Source organism: Ipomoea nil, unplaced genomic scaffold, assembly GCF_001879475.1.
Source record: "Ipomoea nil cultivar Tokyo-kokei standard unplaced genomic scaffold, Asagao_1.1 scaffold1421, whole genome shotgun sequence".
Lineage (NCBI taxonomy): Eukaryota > Viridiplantae > Streptophyta > Magnoliopsida > Solanales > Convolvulaceae > Ipomoea > Ipomoea nil.
Genome location: NW_017617849.1, coordinates 3,632,253 through 3,645,645, shown reverse-complemented (window position 1 = coordinate 3,645,645; position 13,393 = coordinate 3,632,253). Strand labels below are relative to the sequence as shown.

General features: G+C 35.5%; 1 protein-coding gene and 1 pseudogene across 1 annotated transcript; both read right to left on the bottom strand.

Annotated features, from left to right (window-relative positions):
* Window positions 1–2,722: 2,722 nt before the first annotated feature.
* LOC109187396 (zinc finger protein 3-like) lies at window positions 2,723–3,100 on the bottom strand. The gene has a single exon (XM_019337580.1). The coding sequence runs from the start codon at window positions 3,098–3,100 to the stop codon at window positions 2,723–2,725; it is 378 nt and encodes a 125-aa protein (XP_019193125.1).
* A 2,138-nt stretch (window positions 3,101–5,238) lies between these two features.
* Window positions 5,239–10,192, bottom strand: LOC109187395 (annotated as a pseudogene).
* Between the last annotated feature and the right edge of the window lie 3,201 nt (window positions 10,193–13,393).

Genomic DNA, 13,393 nt, shown 5'->3' with positions numbered 1-13,393 from the left:
TTGAAAATAAATCTGAACTTTTACTCCTAACGGGGCATTTGGTTGGAAGGAAAAAATTATGAGAAAATGAATTATAATTCGGTGAAAAAAGAATAGGGTGGGAATAAAGTAGGAATTCAAATTACATTGTTTGGTGGAGAGAAATAAAATTATTGAAATTGAAAAAGAAATAAGTGGTATAAAGACTAAAATATCCTTATGTAATAATAATAGTAATATCAACCAATAGTAGTAATGTCATTTCATATGTTTTTCCTTTCTCAAATTCATTGAATTGCAATTCATGAGGATACGGGATACCCCATGAATTACAATTCAACAAAAAGAGGGAATTGCAATTCTGTTCCTCTAACTAAACAATGTAATTGAGACATCAACTGAATTGCAATTCAACTACAGTTAAATTGATCCAAGATGAACTTAATGATGCAACCCATCTACACAAGGCCAATGCTACACTTTTTTTTTTCCTGAATCCGAGGATAATAATAATTAATTTAAATTTCAAACATTAGCATGTTCTAAGGAAACTTGCCCATTAAGTGGTGCACGTACGATAGTCAAGTCTACCAAGTCTTTTTCTGGCTTCCTAGTAGGGCTGACCACTTCGGTTAGGATTATTCGAACTGAGGTTCGGTCCTAAACCATCGGTTTAGGTAACCCGATCGGTTTGGTTCGGGTTTTACTCGAAAATTGAAGAACTGATCGTTTTCTTTTTAATTTTTTTATATAATAAATATATACAATATATTTAAATATCTTAAGTGATATTTGAACCCTTAATTACCAAATTTGAAATCAAGAAACTTACCCATTAAACTATAGGCACATTTGTGTCAATGTTTACATTTGTATGTTAATAAAGGTATACATTTTTTATTAACTGTTGTACACTTCAATTGTAATGGATAAAATTGTCCCTACTACTTTCTTGTTAGATTAAAATACCCTTATACCGTTATAACATTGTTACTATTTAATTCTAAAACTTTCATAATTCTATCATTATTATCATACACCTATATTTAATTATCTATGATATCTTTTTCCTATTCTTTAATTATCATTTTATTAAAATCATTGTATAATTACTTTAATTGTTGATTATATTTTAATTAAATTTTTATGAATAGTAAATCATATATGTGTGTATATATATAGGCACGCATACACACCAATATATGTGACCAGTTACTAGATTAGTAGTATAGATATTTTATTTATTTATTGTAAAAATAAAGTATAAATTATATCAAAATTGTTTACATTATTAATGAACAAAATATCAATTTTGTTCATCTCTATAGTTTCCAAATACGGTGATTAAAATTTACTAAATTAAGGTATTGCGAAATATAATTTGAACTATAATTATTTGTAATTATTTGCATTTATCAATTTTCAATGTTGGGCATAAATTTCGCGCATCACGCGTGCAAAATGCTAGTATTATATATACATATTACAATAATTAATAATAACAACTCTTCAAGTCCTCAGATCTCAACTCTAAGTCATAAGTCCCAACATTTGATATTTTAATAATTCTTATTTTTCAAATTAAATATTAACTATAGATGGATGATTCTTCATATTGTCATCAACAAAACACTTCAAGTGACACTCCAAGTGAGCCAACTGAACAATCGGTCAGGCAAAAAAAGAAATGTTCAAATAGTGGACTTCCACCAAAATTGAACCGAATCGAAACCGAACTTTTCAAACCGAAACTGAATTCTATTTTAAACCGAATGGTTTAATTTTTTTAAAATTGAAACCTGAGTGCCCAGCCCTACTTGCTAGTGTGATGCATAGATTATTGTACTTTATTGTATTTAAAAACTCAATATATCATAATACATATGTTTGAATATTAATGTATAATTAACTACATGTATACAATTAATTAAACAAAGATTGCATTCAATTTTGATTCAACACTTTATTGTTGTAAAAAATAAAAATAAAAATGTATGATATAACATCAACAAATGATGTGTCAATTTGTACCAAAAAAAAAAAGAGGGAAAATTGCACTTTTGGTCCCTCAATTGTTGCTCGATCTGCAATGTGGTCCCCCACTGTCAATTTCATCTAATCGAGTCCCTATTACCTTTAAATCGTAGTCAATTTGACCCTCCGGTCAAATTTTTCTCAAACTAAAGTTGATACATGGACAGAAATGTAATTTCACAATGCCCTCCCTTTACCCCCTAAATTCTTACACGCCATTTTAATCCCAAAGATGTGAAATTTACAAAGATGGTGTACTGTTAGAGTAAGGTAGTATCTCCGGCTTCCATTCAATCATTTGCAGAGGTTTGACCGTCGTCCGTCGTTAAACCCAGTTGACTAGCTGGAAAAAACAGAAGAAAACCGGCACAGAGCTTTGACTACCACAAAAATCCAGTTCACTAGCCGGAAATACCAGATGAAGAAGACGGTGGACTGTTGACCACCGAAGTTCCTTCAATAGAACTGTTACCGGCTGGAAAAACCAGACGAAACAGGAAGACGGTGTACTGTTGACTACCGGAAAAATTCTAAGCAAGCAGCCGGTGAAAACCTCCGTTGACCACCCAAGAAACCATGGATAAACTCGAACACCCAAGGGAGAATACGCCGGAAAACGGAAAAATTACTACTACTACTCTCGTTAAAAAAAAAAACCTAAAATTACAGTTTAAAGGATAAGTCTAACTTATTCAACTCAGCTTGATTGTTATAATCTTGATATGATAAGCACCACCACCTCTGTCGACGCTACCCCATCGGATTCCGCCGTATTAAATATAGCGGCGGCGCTGTTCGACGACGACCCTAAACACTCCCTGGCCAGGCATCCGACGACCGGCTGTTGATCGAGCGGCCTTTTTGGCCACCCATTGTAGCCGTAGATGGGATGCGGCCCAGCGCGGGTGGCCAGAGCACCAAAATAGCTATCGGCGGGCTTGTGGATCATGGAGTGGGCTTGAATGCCGAGGGAGCGATTATACGAGCCATGCAACGGGAGAGAAGCCATGCTGGGGTACCTGTGAATCGGTGCGTCATACCCAAACGCCGCTACCCCTGCCAACATTTTCTGCCCCCAATTCGCCATGGTCCGCTCCCGCTTGTGCGCATTTTGGTGGCTGCCCAACGCCTGGAAACTGTAGAACTTACTCCGGCAATAGTTACACAAGAAAACCCTCGGCTCCGTCGTTTCACTACTCCCCAGACCACGAAACTCCTCTGCCGGCGTATAAGAATTTAGGGTTGAAATGAAATGGCGTGTAAGAATTTAGGGGTAAAGGGAGGGCATTGTGAAATTACATTTCTGTCCATGGTATTAAGTATAGTTTAAGAGAAATATGACCGGAGGGCCAAATTGACTACGATTTAAAGATAATAGGGACTCAATTGGATGAAATTGACAGTGGGAGACCACATTGCAGATCGAGCAACAATTGACTAATTGAGGGACCAAAAGTGCAATTTTCCAAAAAAAAAAACAAATGATGTGTCAAGACAAATTTTATGTTGTGTCTCCTACTAAAGTATTACTCATTTAATATTTACTTTCAAACATGCTATTATTGTATTACATTAAATTTTGGTACTTAATTATTTTGTTTATTAATTTATAGTATGGTAAACTAATTTATAAGTAATCAAAAAATAAATAGTTTTTTAAAAAATGCTATGGATAATGTGCCATGTTGTGAGTAACATTACAGGTGATTTTAATAGGGGAAATATATTATTTATCAAAAATTTTAAATATTTTACTTTGAGAAAAAATTTGACAAGATAAAAAGTGTAACTAATTACATTCTTCCCAAAGTGTAATTAATTTACATAAATATTGACGTACATGATTCTTGAAGGCGAGAGGCATAAATTTTATCCCGAAGGGAATCATCGAGTGGGTTAAGCCCTTGATTTGTAATTAATGAGTTTGATTATTCCCATTACTCTCTCAGTCAAGCTTAATGTACATGGTCTTTCACGTTCTTGTGTGGTTTGTGATGTTAACCCGACCAATGCCCTAATGTAGTAACGTGATTTATTCATCTTGTGTGGTTTGTGAGCTATTATATAACGGGGCGTTTGATTGGAATGAGGGAATTACATGGGAAAGGAATTCCAATTCCATGGGAGATGAATTACTGGGAATAAAGTGGGAATTTAAATTCCAGTGTTTGGTTTACAGGAATAAAATTACGGGGAATTTCAATTCCAATGTTTGGTATACATGGGAATAAGTAGGAGGAAATTTCAATTTTGGTCATATGACTATAAGGGTCTTGTTCATTTCAGTCCTTGACTTTTAAAAAAGTGTCAATTTAGTACCTTAACTATGCAATTTTTGTCAATTTTAGTCACTTTGGCCAAATTGCGCCGGAAAAATTTTAATAGTTAAAATAATGAGGGTATTTTGATCGTTTCACGCCTCTTTTCTTCTTCTCCAACGAGTCCATCTCTTTCTCTCCCGTTTCCGGCGTTCTTTCTCCCTCTAAACTCTATCTTTAATATCATCAAGTCTCCTTTCCCCATCATCTTAGTTCATTGCATTCACCGGAAACGGGAGAGGAAGTGATGGACTCGTTTGAGAAGAAGAAAAGAGACGTGAAATGATCAAAATACCCTCATTATTTTAACAATTAAAATTTTCCCGCGAAATTTGGCCGGAGTGACCAAAATTGACAAAAATTGCATAGTTAAGGTAATAAATTGACACTTTTAAAAGTCAAGGACTGAAATTAACAAGACCCCTATAGTCATATGACCAAAATTGAAATTTCCTCGAATAAGTACTATAAAGTCCAAAATGGTCATTGTTGTTGTTAGACATCAATTTAGGTTAAAAATGGATGGTAAATTTGTCTCATTATTATTTTCTTTTCTTCCCAAGATCCATGGAATTAAAATCCCAAGGGGGCATGAGATTTTAATTCCATTAAAACGAGGGAATTGCAATTCCATTGAATTGCAATTCGTTCCGACCAAACTAATGAATTTAGTGGCCTTTGGAATTAGGTGGAAATTAAGTAAGAATGTAATTTAAATTCTCTCCAACCAAACGCCATGTAAAAGTGAATTTTACTCAGTGCATACCCTAAGAATAGTGACTACGAGTTCCTTTCATCAACCTTCTAACTTAATTTTGTTGACATTTTTGCTAAATTTTGTGTGCCTCCTAAAACGTACCATGAACTGATACACATCAGTATACGCAATACATAACTAGTTTCCTGCAAAATTGCATCAGTTTGAATTAGGTCCATCATACACACAAGTAGAATTATACAAAGTAAAAGTGTAAATTGTAGCAAATTAAAAACATTAACAGGAAATTGATACCCAGCATCTAATTTGCTTTATTATGTTGTGACAGGATAATGGATTAAGCAGGCAGTTCACCTTGGCCCAGATAAAATTGATGGAATTAATACTGTATTGCTGGTAGCATCAGAAGCTGCTCCCCCCTCCTCATTACTGAAGTTGTAATCCAAGTTTAAGTTATTATTATCAACAGTTGCCAAACCTTGTAATGCCTTCACTCCACTGACATGGATGGCCTCTTGCTAAAATCACTCTGTAAGCACCAAGCAGCAACCCTCATCATTTCTATTGCTTCTTCTCTCTGCACTTCCAAATCTCTGTTGTACATATCCAACATGTCTCCCAGTTTATCTTCTTCTATTTTTCTCTTGAGCACACTCAGCAAATGCACTTCTTCTTCCTCGGCCTGATCCCAGTCCACATTCTTCCGCCCGCAAACAGTTTCTAACATCACGATCCCAAAGCTGTACACATCTACTTTCTCTGTTATAATCAAGCTCATGCATTCTGGGGCTATGTAGCCTGGAGTTCCTCTCATTGTTGTCACAACTTTGCTCTGGTCTTTTGCTACCAGCTTTGACAAACCAAAGTCTGCAACTTTTGCGTTGAAATTTTGGTCCAAGAGGATGTTCTGAGGTTTGATGTCCAAGTGAATGATCTTATGGTTGCAATCTTCGTGAAGATATGCTAACCCTTTGGCAACGTCTAACATGATTTTCTTTTTGGTTTGCCAATTCAGACCATGTTCCTTGTTCCCATTAAAAATCCATCTGTCCAAAGAGACATTCACCATGTATTCATAGACCAAAAGCCTCTGTGATTTTGTAGCACAAAATCCTAATAATTTTACCAGATTGGCATGATCAATGATTCCAATTGTTGCCACTTCCGCCATAAATGAATTCTTGATTTGATCAATTCCCTTGAGGCACTTTACTGCAATCTTAGTGCCTCCACACAATGCACCTTCGAAAACAGAACCAAACCCTCCTTCCCCAAGTTTTGTACTGAAATTTTGGGTCATAGCACTCAAGTCTTGATAAGAGAATCGAGTAGGGAGCCCTGGCAGACCATCCAAAAACTCTTCCTCATCTTCGGGTTGGACTGTTTTCCTAACCAAGACAAAATAAATGGTGATCATTACAAGCACAGCCATGGAAGCACCAATAGTCCCCAATATCATTTTGGCATGCCTCTGTTGAACCCATGGATGACTAATTTTTGGAATTGATATTATCGGCTGAGTCGAGGAATTTTGCACCTTCAGATAAATAGATTTGATGTTTCCCACGTCCATTGTCACAAGGGAGAGAACTTCATTCAGCAATAAACAGTACCCTTTTGAATAACCACCATAAAAATGAAGTGCTTTGCATGAGCAGTTCCTCAAACATCTGTTTTTACAACTTTGTAAATCAGTGTAGTCACCAAATCCGTCTCTCAAATTTTGGCCAATGAAAGTCGTATCCTTCATCTCCAGAAGAGAATGGAGTTGGGAATGCTCACACGAAATGGGAGTATTTAAAGAACATCCTTGGGTTGCTCGACTTCGGTTAACTGGCGTGAAAAAGCCCAGTTCATTATCAGGAGGAGGACAACTACAGTATTGATTATTGCGATCACAAACACCATATCTCCCGCAAGCCAATGGGTATCCACAAAGACCAGTAGAAGGTGTGAACACATCAGCAGTTTCCACCCACTCAGAAGATTCAATTCCATGCGTTCTCAAATGTCCATCAGGCTCAAACTTGATGAATGCATTATTTGGAAAATAATTGGACATATTATTTTCTATATTAGCATATTGATAACAATACGCATTAGAGGAGCATATATAAGCATAAGCCAAATCATTATCAATGTAGAGTGAATAGAAACCTTCTCCAAAATTTGATTTTGATATACTGGCTTTGAGCATCCTCTGTCCGCTAAGCCTAGAAGACATTGCTTTCCAAGCAGCAGGTAGTATAGTGTCTGTAGGATGATCAAAAGACTGCCAAATGGTTTCATAATTTTGGCCAAAAATTACAAGGTTTCCATCCTCCGTCAAATTCAAACTCAAGGCAGGATTCCCATTAGTGGGTGTGGACCAAACCAGTGTTCCATTAGAGTCCATCAACAACAACCCTCCATCTGGCCTCAGTTCCACGCTTGCATTTACTGTGACAGGATGGTTCCGGTTAGCAGACCAAACTAGACTCTGGTAATCCAAGTATAACCCATTTCGTCTTTCCATATCATCCAGAAAGTTAAGGATGTTATTACGGAATAAGAGGACACCGAAGAGGCAGGTAGTGCCAGCAAAGTCTTCACAGATTAAGCCACACGCAAAGATGGTATCAGTGCTTCTCTGGCGCAACAGGATAGATAATAATGGAACCCCATCTGAAGAATTTACCACAGAAGAGCTGATGGTTGGTTATCATTCAAGTATAACCACATTAGTAGATTTTAAGTGGTTTTTTGTAAGGCCAAATGTGTGGTAGAAGAGGAAGAAAGAGGAGAAAGAAAGTTTGAGGTGCGTTTACTAATTGGAATTTTTTTTCAATTTTTTAGAAAACTGGAGAATGTTTACTAGCACATACATACAGTTTTTCATTTTAAAACTGAAAATAATTTTCTAGTGGAACACTTTTAAAAAATTATTTTTTTAAATGGAAAACAAAATCATCTATCTTCTATTTGGTTATATGTGGTTATAATCATATTATTATGATTAATTATATTCATAATTTAGTCCCTCCGGCCGTCTTTCGTCGATGGCCGGAGGAACTAAATTAACTAAAAATAATTATTTTCTGTGACTAAATCGATGATTAAGCAATTAGGGGACTATATGGACAGTTTGGTAATAATTGAAGGACCAAATCTTTTATTAACTCTTATTAATTTGTATTTTGGAATTAGATAAAAATAATTGCTCCGAGGGAGCTGGTCTAACGCTTAAGGGCGGTATATATGTTGGCATCAATGGTTAGGGAGTCATCGCTTGGGCCTTTGGGCCGTTGAAGCCCTCTGTGATAAAATGCAGAGCTCTGTACGTACGAGGGTGGCCTGGGTTCCAAGGGTGGGTGGAGGTGAGAACCATTGCTCATGTGGCGGACTATTCACGGTCCCCCCGGATAAAAATGCAGAGATCTGTACCGGAGGGGATCTGTCCAACGCATGAGGGGCAAATTATGCCCTGGAAACGTGTTCACCTTGAATGGTGAACACAAGGCCAAACGACGTCGTTTTTAGGCAAAAAAAAAAAAAAAAAAAAATCACGGATGTGGAGTTAACGGCGCGCGTTGATCAAATTATGAATTTTCTGTTATGAGATTATGAATTTTCATAAAATTCATATTCTCATAACAGAAAATTCATAATCGCATAACAGAAAATTCATAATCTCATAACAGAAAATTCATAATCGCATAACAGAAAATTCATAATCTCATAACAGAAAATTCATAATCTCATAACAGAAAATTCATAATCTTATAACAGAAAATTCATAATCTCATGGTTCCAAAGTGAATGTGTAGGCATGGTTCCAAAGTGAATGTGCAGGCATGGATTCATAATTTATGAATGTCCGTGATTTCGGACGAGAATGTGTAGGCATGGTTCCAAAGTGAATGTGCAGGCATGAATTCATAATTTATGAATGTCCGAAATCATTGTTCACCTCAAATTAAAGTGAAACCGCAAAATGTGAAAATGAAGAAAAAAGTCACGCAATTAATTAAGAAAAGAAAAAAAAAAAAAAAAAGATAACGGTGTACTAACACCGTTGGAACTGTGTTCACCATTCATGGTGAACACGGTTCCATGGCATAACGCTCCCGAATGAGGGTGGTAGGGTTTTGGGAGGCTGGTTTCATTGCTTCTGTGGATGGTCACATAGGTCCCCTCGGATAAAAATGTAGAGCTCTGTACTGCGGGGGATCGACCTGACGCTTGAGGGTGAAACTAGTCCTTCTTTGGCTTCGGAGCACCGTTCCCACCCTTTCTGTAGGGCTTGACGCCCAGGAATTGTCCAGTTTTGCATGTGATACAGGTGGTTTGTAGAATGGGTGTTGGGCCCACTTGGTGGTTTAGAATTTATTTCATTTATTAGTTAGCATTAGGCCTCTTTGCTTTATTCTTTTATCTCTTTGTAGCCTTGGTCACTTTTTGGGCCTTGACAAGACGTTGTTTTGGTTTTTAATAAGAGTTCCTTCTTTAAAAAAAAATATGTAAAAACAAAAAAATATGTAGAAACAGATTGAATAGTAGCTTATTCTAACCTTGTCCAATGTTTGGTGTGGATATGCTTCTGAGCTCCTCTGAACTGCGTATTACTTGCGGAGGTAGTATAGGGTGTGCATGATTATGAAAAGACTGCCAAATGGTTTCATTTTTTTGGCCAAAAATGACAAGGTTTCCATCCTCCCTCAAATTCAAACCATAGACGATGAGAGGATTATTAGAATTAGTTTGATGGGTGGACCAAACCAGGGATCCATTAGCGTCCATCAACGACAACCCTCTTCCATCTCGATTGAGTTCCACTGTTGCATTTGCTGTGACTGGATGGTTCCAGTTACCCGACCAAACTAAAACCAAGAAATCCGAGGGATAATAGCGTATGCAGACACCGAAGAAGCAGGTAGTGCCCAAGTCATCACAGATTACGCCACATGCAACGTCCCATTCACTGCTTTGTCTGTACAGGATAACCGTCGGTATTTGAACTCCATTTCTAAAATTGAAGGCATCGTTATTAGTCCAGGAAACAGTAGAAGAGTTGGCAATATAATACTCGTCATCCGGCAGCGGCGGCGGTTGCCCCAAGATAAGGCCGGGTTGCGAACAAAGGAATAGCATGCTACATAATAATAATAATAATAATAATAATAATAATAATAATAATAAAGATGATTGGGTGTCATGCGAAGCCATTATTGTGTTTATGTTTGTGTTTGTGTGTAATCAAATTAAAGGATCGATGAGCAACGTAACAATGGGTAGGAAAGCAAACCAAACGAAGGTCACAAGTGAAGTCAAGATAACAACACATCATATCGATCAACGCGTAATTAGTAATTAAGTCAAGTCTTCTTCTGCCCTGCTAACCATACATTTTCTGCACTCATTCAATTTCGAATAGACAGACAACAACAATCCTTGCTTCTTTAATTTGGAAAAGACTCAACTACATCTACTTCTAAATTCTATTCCCTTATGTGACAAATAATGAGATGATATTTTCATTATGTGGGTCACAAGGAAAAGTGTCTACATCAAAGATTTATGAGAGAAAGTAGAAGTTAGGAGCAAGAAGAGGGACTACATGCATGTAGAAAAAGAAAAATACTACTTTGCAATCTCAAATTCTACTCACAAATTTAAATTCTACTACATGGCTCCCAAATTTTACTCCTTGAAGTGGCGGCCATTGATAAGCTACTTTTTTCATGGGTGTCCCGATACAAGTGTCTACATCAAGATTTGATGTATTAAAGTAAAAATTGAGAATAAAAAATATACAGTACATATATTATATTCGTTTTTGGAATGAACATGGACTCTAAAATCCTATTCCAAATTTTTACTCACACTTGTATTCAAATTTAATGGGAGAAAGAAAAAGAATGAATAAAAATTATGATCCTTATTAAATTAAGCAATCAAACCATGTAACATTATAGGCGGTAAAAAATGAAAGTATACATAAAATTACTCTTGGAATTAACAAGCTAAACAATTAAAAAGTTCTCTTTCCAAACAACTCTACTATAATGCACCAATTCAATTCATGTAAGCATGAATGTCAAGTCTGTCTCTGTGTGGTGATTTATTTATTATTTTAAATATTATACCATTCCTCCATTTGCTGCATCTACTCTGCTCTTCTCTTGGAAGAGGGAAAACAAATTGATGAGAAATTTCATTTAGGTGTGTTTAAAAACCCAGAAAATAATTTCACTTTCTATGTTTGAAAAAAAAAAATGAAAATTTGAAATCAACTAAAAATGAGACATTAGTCAATAGAAAATGAGCCTATTTTTTTGAAAAACAACTTCCCTTTTTTTAAAGGGAAGTCATTTTCTCTTTTTTTTTTTTTTTTTTTTTTAAAGGAGAAATCATTTTCCGGATGTTGACTTCTCCATTTCTTCACGACAAGAGAAGGTAACTTTCTTCATCTTCATTGGCTTCTTTATCTTCACGAAAATCAGTGCTCAGGTTTCCGATGCGGAAACCAATGAATATTCTTTAAAAAAATTTGCTTATTCTAAATTGAAAAGTATTTTATTATTATTATTATTATTATAAATAAATATTTTTATATTTTAAATAAAATTATTAAAATATTTATTTATATAATTCTACTCATTTTTCAGAAAATGAACAAAACACACCAGTACAGTTTTTCAAAATTTATCAAACACCGGAAAGAAAAATATTTTTCAAAAAATGACTCATTTTCTAAAAAACATTTTTCAGAAATCATTTTTTTACTTTCCAAACAATCTTTTATTTAACAACTCCGCCCTTACATTGATCCAAGATGAACTTATGATGCAACCCAATCTAGACAAGCCCAATGCAACACTTATTTTTGCTTATTTCTTTATAAATTCAGGGGTACAAAGTAATATCCTCCATCCAACATCAACAGTATAACAAAGTTATGTGTTTTTCCTTCCTATAAGCATCATCAATTTTAGCAAGAATTTGTATATGAATCAGAAAAGAGGTAAAATTGTGAGTGAGGGTAATTTGATTCAGAATGCAGATAGATATACAGCCAATTGAATATGTATATGTAGTGTATGTGATGATATGTCACACAAAAATGGACTATTCACTTCATACACATAAAACTATCCTCCACTTTCAAAGGCAAGCAGATCATGAGAACTATCTATGCAAGCAGCGGACGAGAATTTAGCTTCCCTCCCACTCCCAGGTAGGATTGTCCCGGAATATGCATGCACCAATCTATCTACTAATACATCAAGCAGAGACTGGTCAGTTTTGTTAGTCACCAACACTGCACTAAAAAGACAAAGGATCAAATAACAAAAATAATGACATTTAAACAATCAAACAAGATAAGAACTCACTCGAGTTCACCAATCAAAATGGTTTTTACTTCATCAACAAGGAGGAAAGAATAACAAGTTCACAGCTAGCTTCCTCTAATATCAATGTCTTGTTACTTGTACCAGTTAAACAAGCTGACACCAACCCTTTCAACCAGGTAAATTCATCATGAAAGTAAAATACAGCAACCTGGAGATGCCAGAGAGTTAATTGTTGGTCAGTTTCATACAAAAAGTCAGTAAGTATGAAGGCATTGGATGTTGATGTCTCTGATGTAAACAAAAAGAGGATAAAAAGATGTTGATGTCCCTTACCATAGATTTCTTTCATTTTACGCCAGTTTTACATCAGCATACACCAGTGGATGGACAATACATGTAATTTTACATTATTAACATTCATGCACCTAGATGCAACTACTTATAACTATCCGTGCGTCTAGTTATAACGTTATGTGCACTTAATTTTGATGCTTAGTGTAAATTTTACTTGCACCTGTATTACATGTTACCTGCACTTGTAATACATTTTACATGCACTGAGATGTGCACTATATGAAATTGTTACTTTACACTTGTAATACATTTTACTTATAACTATCAACACAATATAGTTATAACAATCAACACAATGTAGTTATAACTAAAAAACTAATTCAGATCACATATCAATTCCTATTATTATGAAGTATTGAGTAACAAAGAAAGTTGTCATTTTGCAGGAGATACAAGGTGAGCATTCCCATTGGTCATTGCCTTCTTTGAAGTGTAGAAGAACTGAAGCAGCCCCCAAGAAGGCAGATTAACATGGCACTTTGAAAATCAATTGATGCTTATGAACTGAAATATTACCATATAAATTCATTAAAGCCAGTGCAGTTCGAAATAGCATTATATATTACTCGATTCCCTTTAAACAAAAGCACATCTCATACTCTAAGAACTACAAGTCATTAAGAGCTAAAGGGTTGCATAGTAACTAATTTGTATAT

Excerpts from the sequence above, each read along its gene's own strand:
- LOC109187396 (XM_019337580.1), bottom strand. The coding sequence starts at position 3,100 with ATGGCGAATTGGGGGCAGAAAATGTTGGCAGGGGTAGCGGCGTTTGGG.